We start from the raw sequence: 20,881 nt of genomic DNA, 5'->3' as shown, positions 1-20,881 counted from the left end.
TGAGATAGCATGGGAGATGTGATTGACCTCGAATTATAGTAGAAAAGAATTATTCCTAAGGATACCCAGCACGATACAATCTTCACCGGTTCCAGTTTAAACACAGCAGCCCGGACCCGAACGCCACATCCATCCAGTACAACAGTTAGCCCGCCCACACCTATACCATCTCCCCTATCTTACCTCCTCTCCCCATCCACATCGCTTCCCTCCCCTTACTTCGTCTCCCCCTTCCACTCCTCCCTCCCCAACCTCACAATATCATTCTGCTCCAAAATCCAGTATTTACTCGGCGCCCTCCCCCCCTCAATCATCTCCACCGCCTTCACCGCCGCCCGCGCAATAACCTCCCCCTCCTGCGCAAACCTGTCCACCACCCCCCTCCCAAACCACCGCCCAATCGCTTTGACCACCCCCTGCGCCTGCCCCTCCCCAAGCCTAGCCTGCTCCCTCTCCCCCAGTATCAACCCCGGCCTGAGTATCACCGCGTGCTCAAACCCCAACTCCTTGATCGTATCCTCCACCCCAATCTTCATCTTGCTGTACGGCACATAATTGCTGAACAAACCCCTCGTCCCACCGCTAGACACAAAAACAAAGGTTTTGGTTCCAGAATCTTTCGCTGCTCTGGCCAGGGCGACGTTGAGGTCGTGGTCGATTTTCCACTGGTTTGCTATGCCGCCTGCGGCGGTGCGGGTGGTGCCGAGGGCGGAGATGACTGTTTTGGGCGGGGGGGCGAGTGAGGAAAGGGAGGAGGTCCAGAGGTCGGTGTTGGATTCGATGATGGGGGTGAGGGTTGGGCCGGGGGTTTTGGGGGGGCGGCGGGAGATTGTGGTGACGGGGACGGAGGAGGAGAGGAGGGTGGAGAGGATGTGGGAGCCTACTAGGCCTGTTGAGCCGATTAGGAGTGTTGGTTGTTGGGACATTTTGTGGTGGTGAGGTGGTGAGGTGATATCAGGTCTTCCGGATTATTGTGGTGAGGAAGAGACGTTCAAATAGGCGTCGGACAGATACGCAACGAGGGACGAGGGAGTCACGGCAGTCCACGGTGCACCACGGAGCTCTTGATTGATGGACGCTGGAAACAGCCAGAACAAATGCGAGCCCCTGTCGTCGCACTGTTAACCGATGCCGTCATTGCGTCTTGGCATCTTTGACACTCAGCCGAGCTGTCATGGCAGCAAATTGAAGGAATTCGGGATAATGACAGTGAACAGAAATTCGGGATAATATATTACATGGCCGGCGCAATCAAGATCTTTAAACCCGTCTCAACCACGGGCTAAACCTGAATCCAAGTAAAAGTCCGGTGGCACAAGATCAGCCACACCCAACCCTAACCCAGAACAGATCCATCAAGGTGCTGTCGCAAACTAAGAAAAATGGCGGGGCAACCCGCAGCAGTGCGCAAGTAAACTTGGGCGCTCCAAAGAAAAAAAATCCTAGAGTGAACCCCTCCATGAACCAGCATACAACGATCACCACCACCATCACCACCACCACCGCCGCCAATTCCCGTCGTATCATCTTCTCCCGCTTCTTCCCAGAGTCGCATATTCTTTCTTCACATCAAAAATTACCCAAAATGGAGGCCCCATCACCAGGTACTTACCCTCCCCCCTCTTTTGCGTACCAGATGCTAACTCCCCCCCAGCGCAAACCCAAACCACCTTCGAGCGCGGGATCTCCCTCCTCCTCAACCTCTGGCCAGCCCTTACCCTCGCCGTGCAAAACAACTGGGGCGGCCCCGACTCCTCCGACAAACGCGACTGGTTCGCCGGCGCCGTCTCCGAGCTCTTCCCCCCCCTTACTACTTCCACCTCCACCTCCACCTCCCCCTCTGCCCCCTCAGAAGAACCAGACGCCGAATACATTGAAGAATTCCTCCTCAACGTCATGCTCGACGAGTTCGAAGTCAACGTCGACGACGACTCCGCCTTCGAGGTAGCCGAGAGCATCATCAGGATCAGGAAGGACTGTCTAAAGGGCAAGTTTGACGAGGTGGAGCAGCTGGGGAGACGGTACACCGAAAAGAAGGGGAGTAAAGTGGTTTTTGCAAAGGGGGAGGACCAAGAGGAAGAAGGGGAGTGGGATACGGATGATGATGAGGAGGAGGATGGGGATATGGAGGATGCGCCTGCGTTGGTGCAGGCTCCAAGAAGGGAAAAGCAGGAGCCCGAGGTGGATGAGGATGGGTTTCAGACTGTCACGAGGAAGAAGAGGTAGTGGTAATGGGGTGGAAGGGGGGAAAAAAAAGACGGGGGGGGAGGGCCCAAAGAGGGAGGGGTGAAATAAAAAGCGAGATACCCAGTTAAGAACCTCTGTTGAAGGTCTGCTCCAAGGGGGTTGCTATGGAAAAGAGAGCTTCCAAACGTTGAAGACACTATAACAGAATTTCCGGACAAGCAACAAAATATTCTGGCCCCTTGATGTTGCAGAGTGAAAATACCCATTATAAACTCCGCCAACTAGCAAAGCGATAAACCCAAAAGTTATTCAACAAATCAAACGCCGTCCATCCATGTTTCCTGCTGTGACATCTCTCAAATGCTGACTCCCAATCTGACTTCCTACTCCCAATCCTCCTCATCACTGCCATCACTGTCATCGAGCTTCTTCGCGTCCTTGGGACTGTTGGGCGCCTGACTGGGTACACCAGACGCGGCGCCGACAACATCGTAGCTGGTGTCACTATCCGCCATCGATTTCCTGTCGTCAGATTTGCGAGGCTCTGCCGGCTTGGCAGCAGTGGTAGTAGGGTTGATCGTGGAGGCAGAGTTTGAAGAACCAGGGCGCTTGGCCTCAGCAGTAGGCACAGGTTTGGCAATGGCGGGTTTGGCGGGGGCCGACTCCTCCTCATCACTGGACTCCTCCTCGCTGGAATCCTCCTCCTCCTCTTCTTCTTCGGAAGAGTCCTCGTCCCAGCCAACTTCCTCTTCAGCCGAGGCAGCTGGTTCATGTTAGCATAAGTACAAGTTTCCAAGTGGACAGGTGGGCTCATAATCTTACCCTTGAGCAAGTCCCTACGCCTGGCCTCAGCAGTCTCAATACCGTGTCTGAGGAAGTAGTACCTCTTCCAGAAATCCGCATAGGGAACCGTGTCGGGAACCAGCTTCTCCATTGTCGTTCTCAACTCGGGGTACTTGGCGAGATCAGTAGCGATGTCCTCCGTCTTCTTATCGACATCAAACTCCTTGGCCCAGGTCTCATACTCGGCGCCAGTGCCATCCTTGATGAAGTTGTCCGTGGTGGTGTGGATGACGTGAAGCTGCGCATCGAACCGCGAGGTGTGGATCACCCTCTTCCCAGCGGCATCCTTGCTCTCGAACAAAACGGTGTTGCCCTGGTTGTCTCCCTGATCGTTGGTGGGTGGTGCGATTTGGATGGCGTCGCGGAAGAAGTCGCGGAGGTTGGAACCGAACCTGAGGAGAGCTTCGTCGGCGGCGTCTTCGGCTTTCTGGAGATCCTTTAGGCGTTTGGCGGCTTCTTCTTTGAGACGGGTGAGTACGGATTCGGATTCGGCGAGGGCCTCTTCTGATGAGAGGGCTTTGGCGCGGGTGGGGGTGGTCTGGTCGCCCGTGTCCTGAGAGGAACCGGCGTCGGCTGGTGGTGAGGTGTTCAAGGAGAGCGATCGGGTGCGGTTGATGATAGTCTGGCGCAGGTCGGTGAAGCCGCGGGTCGCATCTTGGCTTACGGCGGAGAGCTCTTGCTGGGCTTCATGATAGATAGTCTCACCCTGGGAACAAACACCGTCAGTCGAGCTGTGCCGAGGTTGACCACCCGAGAGAGAGAAACACACACCTGCTTCACCACGCTACCAAAGAAACCTCCAATCCTAGCGCCCCAAGGACTGTTGGAAAAGGCGCGGTAAGCATCCTGGAGATCCTCGTTCAAGCTCGCCTGTGGAGCGGCGGGCTGGTTCTGTCTGTTCTGGGACTCGCTCTTGTCCTCGAAGTTGGACTCGAGGATGTGGTCGTAGGCGATGTCCATGAGGGACTGTACGTGGGGGTTATCGTTGAGATTACTGGATCTGATATGCTACCAAGTGGTCACTTTTGCTAGAGGTGGTTTGTCTTGGATATGGCTGGCCGGCAAGTGATTGCTCTGTCGTCATCTGGCGTTACACAAGGCTGATGGCATGATGTCGCCAATCCCACTGCCGTGAGCGGACGGAGCGGGCACAAACTGCGCGCGGGGGCTCCGCTGCTTGCGCCTAAAACGGGGGACAAGCTGCACGGGCCCTCCACTGGACTGTCATCGCCACGCATGCGTCCAGGCCATCCAGACCTTTACACTAGAGAGCGGAGATGTACACATTCCTGCAGTGAAGTGGGACTATTAGGTCGATGGATGTACAACTGACACTTGATATCGGAAACATACCCCAGATGAGATGCTTCATTGTAGCTCGCGGCATATCGACATATTGCACGAGGACTTATGCCTCGGTCATGAATATTATCTCCGAGGGTCTCTACTGTAGGAACCAGGGCATGCGGTGAGAACAGCTGCCTGGAGATAATGATTCAGAAACAATCAGTTCCACTTCCCCTTTTATCGAATAGTCACCCGTGTCGCTTGAAAGGCGCAGGCAGTCCTCTATGCCCACATACCCCTCGGTCCTATGAGACAGCGCTGTTGGCTTGACTCAGCACCTTGTAACATGCTCGTCGCTACCAACAGAACCGGATATTAAACGGCCAGAGGTAAATCTATGGCATCTAGAATCCCATCACCCAAAATGCAAAAATGGCGTGTGCTTGCTGATCTCTTGTCTATTGTCCGTTGTCTGCACGGGTCTACCGCAGTAGGGTCCCCAAGATAGAGGGGTTGGGCTGACCACCCACAACCCCATCGGGGTCAACAAGGTGGGGCAATCATGGCCGACCTGGGCCGCTGTTGAAGAAGGCCGCACGCCGAAGGACCCCTGTCGGTTCGCGCTCGCTCGGACCAGCTTCCGTCCAACATCTTCCATTGACGGCTGACAAATTGATGGAGCTCACCAGACCAAGGGCCCCCTCGACCTGTAGTCTTGCTCCCAGTTTCGCCCATCGGTCTGACTCTTCGTCCTTTTTCTCGTTTCTCCCATCCGTAGAAAGTCCTTACGTACTCGTACATACCATACCATACATACCGAGATACTGCTGCCAGCTGTCTATCCAATTCCAGTCCAGGCATCCAGAAGAACACGGCGAGGCAAGCATTCGAGTTCCGCCGACTCCGAATTCCCGACCCGTTTTCCACTGCCCTGCTGCTGCGGGCCCTGCGTCGCACTCGAGTGGCCTGCGCCTAAACCTCTTCCCCCAGTCCCGGGAGGCGAACTGTATGGTCTCTCCTCGTCGTGGCCCGACCTGTCCCAGACACCCCATCTCCATCTTTACGCCGTCTGTCACCAAGGGTTCAGTGATTCATCAATCTGAACCAGCCTTTAGACTAGTGGAGAGACACTCTGCGCTGTCCCTGCGCTCGTCTTTGTCTTCAACGTCAGATACCCCGCTGTCCGCCGTTGGGTGTGGGCGGAGATAAGCAGCCCAATCATCACTGCTCCCGCCACCTACGTCTCCGACAGCAATCGCATTTGGCATTTGGGCCTGTTTAATCTGAACTTCTCGAGGGAAAGGCCCAAGCCTTAATTTTCTTCAATTAGTTGTCCAAAACGTCACGCGAGTCAAGCAGACACAATGACGTCGACACGCAATCCCGTTCAGGACCTCATCCTCACGCCGCAACAGCAGAACCTGTTGTATGCCGCCCTCAATTCCAACCGCAAAGGAAACACTCCGGTGAATTCGGCCATGACAATGTCTCCTCTCCAGTTCAATGGGTCTCCGCTTCAGGAAAACTTCGGTAGCTTCCAAGGCAGCCCCGACTTCGATTACGACTACGATTTCCCTGGGGCCGATTCAACTCTCGACTTCTCCTTCAACGACGGCAATCAGCCCAAGATGATTCCCGACCTGCCTGGTACTTCAGATGGCGGCAAGTCCGAATCTCCCGACGACACAGAGTCTCCCGACAAGCGCAGCCATCCAGACGATGAAGAGGATGAAGCCCGTGGAGCCAAGAGGCGAGAGAGTGAGGATAGGGTTGCCAAGAAGCCGGGAAGAAAGCCATTGACGACAGAACCAAGCTCAGTAAGTAAATACAACCCCTGAGCGAACCACGTTGGATTCTAACCGTTTCACAACAGAAGCGCAAGGCCCAGAACCGCGCTGCCCAACGGGCTTTCAGAGAGCGCAAGGAAAAGCATCTGAAAGAGTTGGAAACCAAGGTCGAGGAGTTGGAGAAGGCCTCTGAAACCCACAACAAGGAGAAGCAGGCTCTCCGTGCGAAGGTCGACAAGATGACGGTTGAGTTGAACGAATATAAAAAGCGTCTGTCAGCTCTCTCAAACGGTCGCCCAAGTTACCAAGGACCCACGAAGCTGTTCGGCGCTCCTTTCCTTCAAAACATGAACGATGTCAACTTTCAATTCGAGTTTCCCAAGTTCGGCACCCTGCCTGGGCCCAACGTTACCAATGACACCAAGAAGTCCTCCACATCGACCGCAGCATCAATACCGCCGAAGCGGAACAATTCAGATACACGGAGCCCGTTGGACAAGTCGAATAGCGGCTTCAGCCCTGATCACTCGAGCACATACAGCCCCCTCGGCCTGAACTCGCACAATCTGGACTCGCAGTTTAATTTGAACGGCCCGACAACGACAAGCTCGCCGTCAGCCTCATCAAATTCCAACATGGGTGGGCCGAACTCGTCGTGCGGGACATCACCCGAACCGTTTACGCAGTCGCCCATGGGCTTCAAACCCGTGGACACGCTGGCCACCATCGGGGAGGAGCAGTCTGGTTTCAACGTGAACGGCTCATCACAGGGTGAGAATTGCAGTGCAATATCGCGGTTTTCGATTCGATAATGCTGACAAGCTTGCAGACTTTGGTCATTTCGGTGATGCAAATGACTTCAACTGGCTGCCCCAGACAGACTTTCAGTTTGAGCCTCAGTTGTTTGGGGATTATCGCGAGCCACAGGAGAACATCCTGTCTAATGGCCTCGATGACAGTTTCTTCAACGACGCCCTTGATGCTGACTTCATCACCCCATACAACCTGCCACTAACCACCGAAGTACCAGCGCCAAAGTCCGACCTCCTCGCCCAAATCGATGCCGCCAAAGAAGCCGATCAAGTTACGCCCAATGGACAGCTACTGACCTGCACCAGTATATGGTGAGTTACATGCAACTCCTGCTTCGGTGACGGGGGTTAACTGACAGGCAAAACAGGGAGAAACTGCAAACGTGTCCCAAGGTGCAAAACGGCGACTTTGATCTGGATGGCTTGTGCTCGGACCTTCAGAAGAAGGCCAAGTGCTCTGGCGGCGGCGCTGTCGTGGCTAAGGAGGATTTTGAGCAGGTCATGAACAAGTATCTACCTTGCAAGGACAGGGCCGGGCAGGCCGATCTCGAGGCGGCTGTGAAGGAGGCGACGAGCAGCACCAAGATTTGATTCGGCATTGTTAGACGTCGATGTATACCACAGCTGTACAACACCAGTCACCACCCGGCAGATAAAAAGCAGGCGGGTGTTGGCCCAGAGAGGCCGGGGCGGTTCGGAACCACAGGTTTAGCGAATGCACCTAATCAAGAGGAGGAAAGACGGGAAACTGGGAGGAAGGTTTACAGGGGAAGGAAAGGGAATATCTTTGAGGGTTTTAAGGCAAGGAGTTTTTACAAGATATACCACACCAGACGGGGCCATCTGAATGTGAAAAAAAGGGGCACGTCGTTTATTTGATGTTTATTTCTTTGGCCAGATATGGGTGGAATAGGGAATGGCGCTTAGTTAGTTTTTTACTATCTAGGGTTCTTGACTGGGAGCATCTCATCTATTTATTGTTGATTTGTTTGGGGGTTTTGATGTTGCTGATTTGTCTCGCATCGTGCGTTGGTTTCGAGGTTTAATGATGTATGATCAGGTTGATAGTTTGAAGATGATGTATTGGGAAAGTTTGGTATACCTGCTGTGATGGAAATGAGTGCGTGAGTGTTTGGGAGAGTTGAATAAACCCCCCACCCCTTTTTCAACAGCCCCTGACTCTTATCCAAGAGGCTGCGTACGCAAGTCCATCCTCTTTGAGCATTAGCCACAGCATGTCGGGGTCTATCTCAACCCCATTATCTGTGCTGTTCTGTTGATGCAAGACCATCATAACCAACACTGTAACAGTCTCTCTCTCTCTCTCTCTCTCTCTCTTTTTTTTTTTTTTTTTTTTTTCTTTCTTCCAAGTGTCACCTCCTCCCCTGTTTGCTCCCCCCCTATGTGTCATTTTCGACAGCAACAACCCTACAATTTCCCCCGTGCTCCTCCCTCCTCCCAAGCTGCTCCCCCTTTTGTTCACCACCACCCTGCAGCTGTGATGTGGGCTGTCGCATGATCTTGTCAAACAAAGACAACCACACGACGGGGTCTTGCATCCCCCCCACTACGTACTTTTCGTTGACGACATAGCTTGGTACCGCCCTGACGCCTATTTCTCGCTTGGCTTTTTCGCATTCTTTGTCGACCTCATCCCCTAGAGCCCCCGAGTCCAACCATTCCAACCCTTTGTCTACCGTCCCGAACAATCCTGCCTCCACCCCTAGTTTGGCGAGGGTTTGTCTGGAGGAGATGTCGCGGCCGCGTTGGAAGCTGGCTTGGTAGAGGCGCGACATGAAGCGTCGGAGGTCTTGCTGGGTGGGGGATGCTTGAAAGCGGGATTGTGCCAATAGGATCAGCCGGTGCGAGTCCCTGCTGTTGCCGGTCATCCCCTCCCAGTTGAACTTGATGTTGTAGGTGCTGGCCAGATTGTCGAGGTGGGTGAGGATGGAGGTTGTGCGGGTGTGGGAGGAGTAAATGTATGTGAGTGCGGCGCCGAGTTTGCGGGAGGAGGGGCGGGAGTTGGGGTAGAGGATGTAGGGGTGGTAGGTTAGGGAGAAGGTCACCGAGGTTGGGGGGGAGAAGGAGGAGATGGCGGTGGTGAGGGAGAGGAAGCCGAGGTGGGAGAAGGGGCAGACTGTGTCGGTGTAGATGTCGATTTTGAAGTGGAAGGGTTGGGGGGTCGTCGTGATTGTGGTTGGGGAGGGGGGCATGGTGGTTGAGGCTCAAAATTGGAGACGGTGTTGGTAGAATAGAGTGAGTGAGTGGGTTGTCTATCTCGCCTTGTCTCTTGAGGCTTGGCCTATGGTAGATAGGTTGGGCCTCGCTCTGATGGAGCGAGCTGCTTCGTCGTTGCGTTGACCGGCAAGGCAACAACCAGCCACTTTCTTTCCGTCTTCCTGTGTCTGTTTGTTACTAATGACCCGTATCCGTGCTGTAGCTGGTCATGTCGAGACGAGAACAGCGGGCAAGTGGCCCTACTGTCTGGTTGGTGATGAAGACGAAAGACTATGAAAACTCAAATCAACCAAATCAAGAAAGAATGAAAGGAAAACAAGAACAACCACCCCCGAGACCTCCCACGTGCCCACCACCTCCCATCCACCACCTCAATCAAATACCAGGAGACGCACACCACTTGCATCAAGGGAGTCCGGGTCCATAGCCCCCTTCCACTTCCAGCCCTACGCTACCTACCTTCACCCACTGCCCGACCTCGGCAACCACGCGCCGCCTCACTCTCGCCCCATACTTTCTCTCTGTCCAAAGCCGTAAGGGTTTTCTCGTAACTGCTATACGCAGCAGAAACAAAGACAGAAAAAACCTGCCGCTACCCATTCAATCCGTCTCCACTTTCTAGGTCGGCAAGGCGGGCTCCCAACATCATGATTACTGATCACGACAAATACGCAATTCGAGTCGAGAGGCGTTACATAAACACCTCCCACAATGACGGCGAGTGATTAACCCTTGGTCTTACAACTTGTCTTGAAGACAAGACATAACTTGTGTTGCCCGCTCTCCCCAAGCAAGACAGCTAGCTTTGATTCGACATGGGAGTCCCACCATTGAAAGCTGGACTCACGAGCACTAATACCACCAAGAACCATGATTGTGGCATAAAGCCTCATTTGGTTACTATCGCTATCCTGCCCTCTACCAAATCCGCCCTTGATAATAGCAACGGCTCCCCCAACCTCCAAAACAGCATCTCTCCTGATAAAAAAAAAAAAAACACTGTAGACTTTTTTTTTTGTCTGTCGTAAAATATATATCGAGTCCCCCCAACGCCAAACGCTTAATGCAATGTTCCATCCCCCATCCCCCTCCCTTCTCATACCAGTTTTTCGTCCCCATTGTCGTTCATCTCCCGGTCTTGTCGTCCCGTCCCCCCATCTAGTATGTGCCCCATTCTGAAAGTCATAACCCCCCCTCCTGAAAAAAAAAAATCTAATCATGCCTCCCAAAAACCAAGCCCCAAATCCACAAAACGCCATCCCAATGCTTGATATACCCCCTTTCCCCACTCCACCTCTTCCCCCCCCTCCCCCTCCCCCCCAACACACACACATCTTCCCAGCCTACCCAGAGCCCCCATCTACCTCTTCATGTGACTATAATCCTTCAACAAATGCTCCATATGCGTATTCGTGCTCTTAGTCCCCTTCCTCGCCGCCCTCTTCTTCTTCTTCTCCACCTTCGGCATCTTCTCCGCCTTCAACCTTGGATCCTCACTCGCCGGCTTCTGCCCCGCCTGTATCAGCTTCTGCGCAATGACATCCAGCGCCGGCAGCTCTACCCTGCTCCACGCCCTCACCAGATCCGGCTCCACCTCGTGAAACAAACTCGGATCGTCCAGCCAAACCATCCTCGCCGCCCCGTCCTTCTTGGCTCTAATCACCAGCACCTTATGCTCCCTCTCGAGCTCCGTAATCGCCGGCTCGCAATCCGGCCAGCCGTCCTTCAAATCCTTGACGCTCACCCCAGACGCATCGGTTTTCTTTTGCAGGTACGCAATCAACTGCGTCTTGTTCCTCACGTTGGGGATGGTGGGTCGGTGGATATACGTCCCCGTCTTCCACGTCTGCTCGCTCAGATTCGGGTCCGGGATCCATTGAATCTGCGGATGGCGACGCATCTGTTCCACAAAAAACTCCTGCTCTGAATCTGACCGGCTCGTGGCGCTGAGGTACGAGAGGACGTCGTGGTAGGTCTGCGGCTCGTCCTTGCCCCTAAGCCAGGTGACGGCGTAGGCCATTTGGGAGATGACGCTGTCGCCTGTTCCCGTGACGGCGGGTTGCGAGTACACAATGTTCGCGCCGGGGAGCTCGCGGTCGCGGCGGGAGGGGGTGCCCACCGCCGCCGAGGTGGTTGATCCGACAGAGGGGGATGGCGAGGGGGGTGCGAGGTTGCGCTTGACGGCCGAGGACATGGCCGAGGTGCCAGTGGTGCCCGTGAGCTTGGAGGCTGCCGCGGCCATGGAGGCGCGGAAGGCGTCGGCTTCGCGGTCGAGGCGCGACATGGTGATTGATCTACTGTTGTGCAATTATCTCGGGGAGGGGGTTCGGTTTGGTGGGTTGATTTGTGAGAGTGGCGATGGGGTTTGTTGTCGAAGTTTTGCAAAGGTTAAGTTTGTCGCAGGAAGAAGAGGTCGAAAAAGAATGACGGAGGTTGCGGCGCTGAAAAGAGGCGACCGGGGTTGTAAAGCGGAAACTTTTGGTGCGGCCGCGCTGAAAGCGAATTGAGGCTGAGAGCCAGGCAGGCGGGCGCTTTGTGGTTGCCAGCTGGAGGGAGACAGACGACCGGCAGAACGAAGCAGGCCACAATTTATTTTCCTGATTATCTATTATATTCACTCCAAGTACAACGATGCTCTTGTTGCTTCAATCAGCTCTCCGAGATTGCAAGATGTATCCAAAAACAAAAACAAAAAACAAAAGGCCAAGATGTGTCAAACTTCAGAGTGGAATTCCACCGTCGCTTATCGAACCCAGCCTCGATATACGGGTTTCAACCAACAACGCCTCAACACATCAGACGAAACAAAAGATTCAAAATTACAAGTCTATTAAACTATGTGCCCAATTCCAGCCAGCATTGCAATGCCTCCAGACCACCAAAGAGATAGCTTGCTTGCCTGCTTGTTGCCCCCTTCTCGCTTGCAATATAGAAAAGATAATAACAACATCACACACCCCGATATATCATTCATCGTCCACGAAACCCGCCAACGCATTCACATTTCGTTTTGTGTCCTGTGTACGTGTTGAATCGAATCCCGGTCTGGGAAAAAAGCAGAGTGTTATTGCAAAAATATGCAATGCCACGCTCCTCCCCCCACCACCACCATCACCACCATCACCCTTTCAGGATGTGGATCGCATCTCGACCTCTTGTGTGTTGGGCAGCGGCTGGAAAGCGGTGTGGACCCCCATCTCACCCGCTCCCAAATGGCACAAAGGAAGGATCCCAGACCCTGACCCTGAAACTCCTTGCCTGTACCTCCCCATTTTTTCCCGTCTCGTGTCTTGTCATGTCAAACCCAGCAAAAAAAAAAAAAAAAGAACGCCCCCAGTGTTGAACCATTTTTTTCCGTGGCCGTAGTTGCTTAAGCCTGCTGGTTCTGTTGTTGCTGGAGGTACTGGTAGGCACCGAAAGCAACGAGACCGCCGAGAAGGACGACGGCGTAGAGACCGACGCCGAGACCGGCGCTGGAGTTGTTGGCGGCAGGAGAGACGGCACCGGGGAGGGGAGTCTTGGGCTTGGGGTCGCCGGGCTGTAGAAAAATCGCGTCAGCAATCCAGTTCGGGTTATCACGCCGATACAAGAGCACAGGGGTATAAACTCACGTTGCGCTTCAGAGTACCGACAAGAAGGGGCTCAAGAGCCTCGCGGGCCTCGTCACTGTGACCAACATCCTCGAAAGCCTCGGTGGAATCCTGACCGGCAACATCGAGAAGGACCTCCTCGCCACCACTATATATCATCCATTGTCAACCATTCTGTGCTTGTTTGCGGAAACCTGCATCTGTCCATGCGGGGAGAAGAGGGGGCGGAGTCCGATCTCGATAAGACGCGATCTACTCTTTGGGTCAAAACTTACGGGTGCTCATCAACGAACTTGGTGATGTCGTAGATCTTGTCGTGGATCACAACATAGAGGTCCTTCTTGGTGTTGTGCTCAGCAACATCCTGGTAAGTGAGCTCCTGGAGGGCCATTTTGACTGATCGTGCGTGGGTTGGGTTGATTTGTCGGTGATGGATGTGTTCTATCAAAAAGCACCCAAAAAAAGAACAGCTTTCGGTCAGCAGAAGATACACCGATAAGCGCCACACTTTGGGGTAATCGGTCGCGCAACACAGGGAAAGTGCAATTGAACCCGGGGCAGTTGCAAACTTACAAACGAGAGGCTCAAGTACGCAAAGCAATAGAGGCTGGCAGTAGTCCGGAGACGCTGTTTGTGTGGTGGAAAAGGGGGGGTGAAGAAGAAGAAGAAGAAGGGAAAGAAAAAGTCCCAAAGTCTCGGCTCCGGCTATGGAGAAATCTCCCACGTTTCTCAACAAGACCGGACACGACAGACGGCACTGTGCCACTGGGCCCTGCTTCAACAACAGGCAGCTCCCCAGAAACCCTGGACGGGGGACCATCAACAGATTTGCGCTTGACAGCCCCCCAGATACCTCAGCAGCCAATCGGAAGAGGTCAAAATTATGCAACGCCTCCTCTGATTCGCCGGCCCCCGGGCTCGTTCGATTCGGAACAACGATATCCACGAAACCCCGAGTAAGGAAAATTGGGGCCGAAAACTGGGCTCTTCGCTGCAAACTTGGCCAGTCTCCCAGGTTGTTGAAAACAGCAATTGATCAATCGGTCATATAATAAATATGCACGAGCTGCTGCGGCATCTGGATGCGAGCATGCCTGGCGGTCACCGTTATCCGAAAATCTGCGAGTGAAACGGCCTTGAGTCGGGGCTTATCGGGCATCATGTCGGGGCAGAGTGGGCGGGAGCTCCCTACAACAACCCCACCCCCCTCACACCTACCGGCCTTCTCATTCGGGAGGGGACATGCACCTTGATAACCGTCTGATCTTGACCCCTCCTCTTTCCCTCATTCATGTGAATATCGACATGTGTTCTCTTTCAAAGAGACATACATTATTGCTCTGGACACTTGTAGGCACCACGCTCGCTCATATCAACAACACCCCTATCTCCTCACAGAACCCCCCCCAATATCCTGCCCCAACCTATAACTGGCCACCTTGTCCCACTCAATCTTCTGCCTCGTCACCGGCAACTGCCTCCTCAGCGCCTTAAACGCCCCCTCACTCAGCTGCGTAAAACTCCTGTTCAGATCCTCCTGGTACTTCTTCTCCGCCGTGGAAATCTCCCTCGCGATCCCATCCGCAGCCCGGCCGGCAGACACAGAAGCATTCACCTTCTTGTCCGTCAGCAGCCTCACGTTTCCATCCTCATAATAGTGCACATCAACCTTGATGGATCCCTCCAAGGAGTTTGACGAGGGATCATAAATGTAAAACGAGCGCCAGCGGCCGTTCCTATTCCTTCTGTTAGCATGCCGTGCCGTAAGGGGATTGGGGGGCTGAGAGGGCCATACCAAAAGTTATGAGGACTATACTTATTAGCCACAATCACCACCGCGACCTTGGTGTCATTCTCGATCGGGTAAGCCCCGTACGCAGCGTTGGGGTAGTGCTCCTTGACGTAGGTGCCCACAGTGCTGAGGGTTGATTTCCTAATCATCACCACACATCAGCACCCATCCCCTCCCCTCTCCAACCCAAGAGTACTCACACCAACGAGGCTTGCTCCCCCTCCAGAACATGACTCTGCACATTCGCCGCCTTGCCCGTCGAGTGATCAAACTCAAACGAGCTCTGGCTCTCCGAATCAAAGTACCTCCCCTCCCCCAGCGCGCTAAACTCGCTGATGATCACCTGGCTGCTTCCACCCGGGAGCTTCGCGGTGATGAACTGCTCTTCGTTGTACTTTTGGAACGCAGGAGAGAGGTTCTTGATGAGGTTGGGGTCTGGACCGGTGATAGCTTTGATGTCTACTCGCACAGTTAGTCGAGTCGTTCTGGACCAACATGGGTGTAGATCAAGGGCAGAAGAAGGTGTCGCTCGTTTCGGTAGAATCGGGAGTTCGGGGACCGGCTGTAGCAAGAGAGGAGTGCAGAAGAAAAGACATGCCTTCGATAACATTTGCGAGCTACAGGTATTCAACACAATCGTTAGCAACGGAATACAGCTGACGTGGGGGGTTGGGCATCGAGGTACTCACCTCTCCTGGCGGAGCTCCCTCCACAAAGGAGGAGATGATGGCCGTGTTGGAGGACATGACTGTGTCTGTGAATCACCAATCGAAGCTTGGCCAAAGACGAAGCTCTTGCAGGCGAGAATCGTCGTCAAATGCTTTACTGCAGTCGAAATGATGGAAAGCAAGCAAGTCGTCGTCAGTCGGCGGGCCCCTGGGCAAGCAAGCTGGCACTGCTGGCTGGCAGTTTGATGAAACCCCAAAGATGCGGGGCACGCTGTGGAAAATGCGCCGGCCGCCAAGACCAGGGATGTTGCCTGCCGCCAGACAAGTGGCAGGCTCCATTTGAGATGACCCTCCATGCTTTTGATATCGAGACTTTATTTCATGGTTTTCCTTCGTCGTCATATGTCACTAACCAAAGACCTCTAGATCTACCTACCACAGATATATATACACATCACGGCCTTTCAATGGCCACACGCCCAACGCCACGCTTGCTCCCTATGCTTCACCCTCCAGGCTCAATATCCACCTCAGAATCCCAGCACCTTCTTGATATTATCATATATCCCTAGGTAACAATGTCAGCTTCCCTCTTTCAACTTCGTCAGAGTCAACTTACTAGCAACATCCGGAGCATTAAACTGCTCGTACGACAACGGCGTATGAATACTCCACCCAGCCACCCTCGCAACCGGCGCCTCCAACCTCACAAACGTCTCGGCATCCTCCTGAATCACCGCCGCCACCTCGGCTCCCACACCCGCATTCACCATCGCCTCGTGCACCACCACGCACCGTCCCGTCTTCCTCACGCTCTTGAGCACCGTCTCCTTATCCCAAGGGTAGATCGTCCTCAAATCAATCAACTCCACCCCCACCCCAAGATCCCTCTCCACCTGCTCCAACGCAGCCATGCACTTGTACAACGGCTGCCCATAACTCACAACCGTCACATCATCCCCCTTCTTCAACACCTCCGCCTTCGACAGCGGCAGCTCATAACTCCCCGCAGGCACCTGCTCCACCGCCGCCCGGTACAAAATCTTTGGCTCCATAAAAACAACCGGATCATTGCTCCGTATCGCCGCAAGCAACAACCCCTTTGCCTGCAACGGCGACCGCGGCATAACCACCCTCAACCCAGGAATATGCGTAAACAAACTTTCCGGACTCTGGGAATGATACAACGCCCCATGTCCCACACCTCCGCAAGGCATTCGTACCGTCAACCCCCCCGCGCTCCTCCCGCACGCCCCGTCGCGATACCGGTACTTGGCCGCCTCGTTGACAAGCTGGTCAAAAGCAGGGTAGACGTAATCGGCAAACTGAATCTCGGCCACGGGCCTCATCCCCTCGGCCGCGGCCCCGATGGCGAAACCCATGATTCCTTGTTCTGTCAAGGGGGTGTTGAACACGCGGTCTGCGCCGTACGTCTCGGCGAGCTTGCCGGTGCAGCGGAAGACACCCCCAAAGGCGACGTCCTCGCCAAAGATGAGGACTGATTCGTCTTCTGCGAGGGCGGTGGCGAGGGCGTCGTTGACGGCTTGGAAGAGGTTCATGCGCTTGGTGGTGCCGTTGCGGGTTTCGGGGGGGAGCTCGGGGTTGGTGAGGGCTGTGGTGGTGGTGTGGCAGAGGAGGGGGGTGGTGGAGTAATCGGTGGGAAGGTTGAGTTTGGCGTTTGGGGGGTGGGTTGAATAGGTTCTTTTTGGTGTGTTCAGAGGAGAAGAGGTCAAGAGAGCGGCTAGTTGTTGTTGTCCGCGGGTGGTGAATAGCGCGCGATGATGATGATGATGAAGATGATGAGGGCGGCGTGTAAGTGCCCGCGATAGCGATAAGGCGGATGGGCCCCTCATGGTTGGTTAGGTGAGTTTATCAACAAAAAAGACACACAAGCAGATGGAGAGGACTATGTTGGGAATAAGCTCAGTCGCATTGTGAGAGAACAGATGCAAATCAACATAGCCATCTGTGTAAAACAGGAGGTCATGAGGAGGAGGAGGTGACGGGTGTGTCGGCTTGCGGCGGCTTTGGCTGCCACCGCCCAGCCCACCAGGCCTGTCCTTTTCGCGGGGTCCCCGCCTTTTGGGGGGGAGCTGCCGCACGGACGTGACACGCTGCAGGGCAATTTAGGTACCGGCCGGTAGGCACTGGAGGGTGTTCGACAGCACGCTAGCCCGTTTTCCCGAGGGCCCACGCTCAGGTACTGGAGCATCATCATTTGGACCGATTATCAAAAAAGCTCCGGTTGGAGGCAATTGACGCGCTGAAGTTGGATTCCCATCGGGGTGGAAGACCCCCCAATTCGATCGAAGCTCACACGCGATCCAATCTCTCAGAAGTAAACCAATGACGTAGCATTGGCGCCCAGGCGGAGCCTCACTCAACCAATCCCCTTTGTGTAGACAAGTAAGGATAAGGTTACCCAGCCAACTATCAAGCCATCTTTACAACAATTAGCGTTTAGGAAGCTGGGCTGGGCCGGGCTGGGCTGGGCTGCGCCTTGGATGTGGGCTGGGGAGGAGCGCACACAAGCGTCGCATCCAGTCGTAGTGGGATCCTGATGCCAGGTTTTTTGGATGCTGGGCTCCTGGGCATGAAACTGATTTCACATTTGAGCGCGCGAAAAAAAGAAAAAAAAATAATGTGTTTACTTTTTGTCTCGTTTGTATTCCAACATCGTCAATTGAATCTGTACACACACCGCCGGAATGCCATTTTCTTGACCGCCTAATCACCAGCACCACCACAGCAAAATGCCCCGCGATCCCTCCACCGACCGCGAAGCCCGCGGGGAACGTCGCAGGAGCACCCACCACGGACACCACCGCAACCGCTCCTCCGCCAAACACGACCGAGATGGAGATCGAGATCGCGAAACTGACGCCGAAAGGGAGGAACGTCGTCGCAAGCGCAGGAGTCAAAGTAGACGACACACCAGCACGCCACGTGGGGCAGGAGGAGGGAATGAATCCGATGCGCCCTCTTCCTCCCAGGGACTATCAGCAGCGGCATTGGCGCAGTTGAATAAAGCCAATGCGAAAGACAAGGCAAAGTCGCGATCGCGACCTACTTCGCGGCAGCCGGAGCAGAGGAGGAGGTCATCACGCGCCCCGGCACCAGAACCGGAAATTAGAGACGCGAGGGATTTGGCGTTGGAGTGGGAGAGGTCGAGAGGGAAAGGAAGATTTGCGCCGCCGGAAGACAGCGAGGATGCTGAGCGAGAGGCAAGGAGGGCTGCCAGGCGAGCAGCGAGGACGAGGGAAAGGAGCAGAGCTGCTGGTTATGAGAGTGTTGGGCAGGGAGGCTATGAGAGCGGTGAGCCGCCTGAACGGGAAAGGAGGAGGGGGCGGAAGGGGTACGAAAAGGTTGATGGGGGAGGGGGGGGGCTGGCTCCCAAGGTGATCACCGTAGCGGGACCCTCCGGCGAACGATACGAGCGGGACCGCACCACCAAAGGCGGGAGGCGAGTCGTCAGCGGGGCTCAGCTGGAAGAGGGTATCGAAAATGTCCAGAGCCGCAAACCGCACCGCTCAGGCCTCCGCGGCGGTGGGTTTATGGGGATGAACTTTGGTGTCAGCAGTGAAGACAGCATGCTCCGCGCGAAACCCCAGGAAACAGAATCTGAGCTTTGGAGAGGGAAGCCCCGGCCGTGGTACAAGCAGAAGAAGAAGCTCTGGTGGCTAATTGGAGTTTGCACCGTCCTCTTGATCATCATCATCATCGTTGCCGCGGTGGTGGTCCCCAACTCGGGCAAAGACGAAAACAAACGTGACGACGGCAGCGGAGGAGGAGGAGGCGGTGGGAAGAGTAACCTGGGGTCTATATCCCCCGACAGCATCCCCAAAGACGCCCCCTCCTACCTCAACCCCTTCGTCTGGGCCTCCACCGACGACTTCAACCTAACTTACACAGCCGAAACCGTCGGCGACCTCCCCCTCATGGGGCTGTTCACCTCCTGGGACGACTCCGCCCGCGCAAACGACAAGGTCCCCCCGCTAAACAAACCCTGGGGCGACTACACCAAACGCCCCGCCCGAGGCGTCAACGTAGGCGGCTGGCTGTCACTCGAACCGTTCATCACCCCCAGCCTTTTTGACTATGACTCCCGCTTCGGCATCGTAGACGAGTACACCCTCTGCTCCTACCTCGCCTCCCGCTGCGCTTCCGTGCTGGAAGCCCACTACGCCAGTTTCGTGACAGAGTCCACCTTCCGCGACATCGCCGCCGCAGGGCTCGACCACGTCCGCATCCCCTTTTCCTACTGGGCAGTCCAGACTTACGAAGGCGACCCCTACCTCTTCCGGACCAGCTGGCGGTATCTCCTCCGCGCAATCGAATACTGCCGCAAGTACGGCCTGCGCGTGAACCTCGACCCGCACGGGCTACCAGGGTCGCAGAACGGGTGGAATCACTCCGGTCGGTTGGGGGCAATCAACTGGCTAAACGGAACAGAAGGCGACCTCAACGCGAGGCGATCCCTCGAATTCCACGACCGGCTCAGTCGATTTTTCTCCCAGCCTCGCTACCGCAATGTAATCTCCCACTACGGCCTCGCCAACGAGCCAAAGATGACAGAGCTCAGCGTTCCCGCCGTGCTAGAGTGGACAGCCCAAGCCAGTTCCACGATCCGAAAAAACGGCATCCCCGAGGACGTCATTCTCGTCTTTGGGGACGGGTTCAGAGGGCTGGGGAACTGGCAGGGCGAACTTCAGTCCCTCCCCAACGCGGCACTGGATGTGCATCAATATGTCATTTTTAACGAAGAACAGATCGCGTACAACCACTCCCAGAAGATACGGTTTGCGTGCGAGGGGTGGGCACGGCAGACGAGGGAGAGCATGGATAGATCGACGGGGTTTGGACCTACTCTCGTGGCCGAGTGGAGCCAGGCGGATACTGACTGCGCGAAGCATTTGACAAACGTCGGTTGGGGGAACCGCTGGACTGGCACACTCGGGCCGGGGGGGACGAGGCCGAAGGACGTGAGGCCGAGGTGTCCTGCGCTGGACAGGACGTGTAGCTGTGAGGAGGCGAATGCGGGTCCGGAGAGATGGAGTGATGGGTACAAAAGGTTTTTGAGAATGTTTGCGGAGGCGCAGATGGATTCGTTCGAAAAGGGGTGGGGGTGGTTTTATTGGGTTTGGGATACGGAGGACGCGTAAGTTTTTTTTTTCTCTCTCTCGGACGAAAAGGGGGTGGTGATGCTGACTGACAGTATAAACAGAGCGCAATGGAGCTACAAAAAGGGCATGGCGGCCGGTGTCCTGCCCCAAAAGGCCTACGAGAGGGAGTTCAACTGCGATTTGAGCAAGATTCCTAGCTTTTCCGACTTGCCAGAGACGTACTAGATCATGTATGACGAGCATAAAAGGGGGGGAAGATTGTAGATTTGACGAGGTGTATATATACACATGTATATGGGACACGGGAGTTTTGGTGTTTCGGGTTTGGCTGATTAGAACCTAAAGGGGAGAGACAGAGGCTTGGATATCATTGCCGGTCGAGCACGAGGCAGTATGTTTTGGACACATAAAAGAGCCCGATAATACGGCACAGGAAATCACATATAAACACACATCACAGCACATTATCAAACACCTCTATTCAACCCTCAAAACAAAACCCCACAATTTTATTCGCATGCTACCGTGTTCGTTGCACACTATAAATACACCCA

General features: G+C 54.8%; 10 protein-coding genes across 10 annotated transcripts; 3 read left to right on the top strand and 7 right to left on the bottom strand.

Moving 5' to 3' along the window:
- The first annotated feature begins 65 nt into the window (after positions 1-65).
- On the top strand, positions 66-2,271 carry TSR2 (rRNA accumulation-related protein). The gene is made up of 2 exons (XM_062947163.1): positions 66-1,604; positions 1,655-2,271. The coding sequence occupies exons 1-2, from the start codon at positions 1,460-1,462 to the stop codon at positions 2,224-2,226; spliced, it is 717 nt and encodes a 238-aa protein (XP_062800513.1). The 5' UTR covers positions 66-1,459; the 3' UTR covers positions 2,227-2,271.
- FMP52 (Protein fmp52, mitochondrial) lies at positions 216-926 on the bottom strand (the record flags this gene model as incomplete). Its single annotated transcript, XM_062947162.1, has 1 exon — positions 216-926. One exon carries the CDS (start codon positions 924-926, stop codon positions 216-218), a length of 711 nt encoding a protein of 236 aa, XP_062800514.1.
- A 299-nt stretch (positions 2,272-2,570) lies between the features above and the next one.
- On the bottom strand, positions 2,571-4,847 carry QC764_408780 (uncharacterized protein; the record flags this gene model as incomplete). The annotated part of the gene is made up of 4 exons (XM_062947164.1): positions 4,384-4,847; positions 3,802-4,319; positions 3,010-3,709; positions 2,571-2,950 (listed from the first exon to the last, which is right to left on the bottom strand). The coding sequence occupies exons 2-4, from the start codon at positions 3,988-3,990 to the stop codon at positions 2,571-2,573; spliced, it is 1,269 nt and encodes a 422-aa protein (XP_062800512.1). The 5' UTR covers positions 3,991-4,319; positions 4,384-4,847.
- Positions 4,477-7,915, top strand: YAP1 (DNA-binding transcription factor yap1). The gene is made up of 4 exons (XM_062947165.1): positions 4,477-6,134; positions 6,191-6,875; positions 6,934-7,228; positions 7,285-7,915. The coding sequence occupies exons 1-4, from the start codon at positions 5,682-5,684 to the stop codon at positions 7,505-7,507; spliced, it is 1,656 nt and encodes a 551-aa protein (XP_062800511.1). The 5' UTR covers positions 4,477-5,681; the 3' UTR covers positions 7,508-7,915.
- A 401-nt stretch (positions 7,916-8,316) lies between these two features.
- Positions 8,317-9,129, bottom strand: QC764_408800 (uncharacterized protein; the record flags this gene model as incomplete). The annotated part of the gene is made up of 1 exon (XM_062947166.1): positions 8,317-9,129. One exon carries the CDS (start codon positions 9,127-9,129, stop codon positions 8,317-8,319), a length of 813 nt encoding a protein of 270 aa, XP_062800510.1.
- A 1,385-nt stretch (positions 9,130-10,514) lies between these two features.
- On the bottom strand, positions 10,515-11,438 carry tfa2 (transcription factor TFIIE beta subunit, TFIIEB, Tfa2; the record flags this gene model as incomplete). Its single annotated transcript, XM_062947167.1, has 1 exon — positions 10,515-11,438. One exon carries the CDS (start codon positions 11,436-11,438, stop codon positions 10,515-10,517), a length of 924 nt encoding a protein of 307 aa, XP_062800509.1.
- A 418-nt stretch (positions 11,439-11,856) lies between these two features.
- Positions 11,857-13,135, bottom strand: QC764_408820 (uncharacterized protein; the record flags this gene model as incomplete). The annotated part of the gene is made up of 3 exons (XM_062947168.1): positions 11,857-12,692; positions 12,766-12,892; positions 13,020-13,135. 3 exons carry the CDS (start codon positions 13,133-13,135, stop codon positions 12,525-12,527), a joined length of 411 nt encoding a protein of 136 aa, XP_062800508.1. The 3' UTR covers positions 11,857-12,524.
- Positions 13,136-14,128: 993 nt separating this feature from the next.
- Positions 14,129-15,282, bottom strand: CAP1 (F-actin-capping protein subunit alpha; the record flags this gene model as incomplete). The annotated part of the gene is made up of 4 exons (XM_062947169.1): positions 14,129-14,480; positions 14,540-14,677; positions 14,737-15,134; positions 15,226-15,282. The coding sequence occupies 4 exons, from the start codon at positions 15,280-15,282 to the stop codon at positions 14,129-14,131; spliced, it is 945 nt and encodes a 314-aa protein (XP_062800507.1).
- Positions 15,277-20,833, top strand: QC764_408850 (uncharacterized protein). Its single transcript, XM_062947171.1, has 2 exons — positions 15,277-20,362; positions 20,429-20,833. The coding sequence occupies exons 1-2, from the start codon at positions 17,958-17,960 to the stop codon at positions 20,550-20,552; spliced, it is 2,529 nt and encodes an 842-aa protein (XP_062800505.1). The 5' UTR covers positions 15,277-17,957; the 3' UTR covers positions 20,553-20,833.
- QC764_408840 (uncharacterized protein) lies at positions 15,735-17,543 on the bottom strand (the record flags this gene model as incomplete). The annotated part of the gene is made up of 2 exons (XM_062947170.1): positions 15,824-17,543; positions 15,735-15,772 (listed from the first exon to the last, which is right to left on the bottom strand). The coding sequence occupies exons 1-2, from the start codon at positions 17,055-17,057 to the stop codon at positions 15,735-15,737; spliced, it is 1,272 nt and encodes a 423-aa protein (XP_062800506.1). The 5' UTR covers positions 17,058-17,543.
- Positions 20,834-20,881: the final 48 nt, after the last annotated feature.

This window comes from Podospora pseudoanserina, chromosome 4 (genome assembly GCF_035222485.1).
Source record: "Podospora pseudoanserina strain CBS 124.78 chromosome 4, whole genome shotgun sequence".
NCBI lineage: Eukaryota > Fungi > Ascomycota > Sordariomycetes > Sordariales > Podosporaceae > Podospora > Podospora pseudoanserina.
This window is presented reverse-complemented; position numbering and strand designations above follow the sequence as displayed.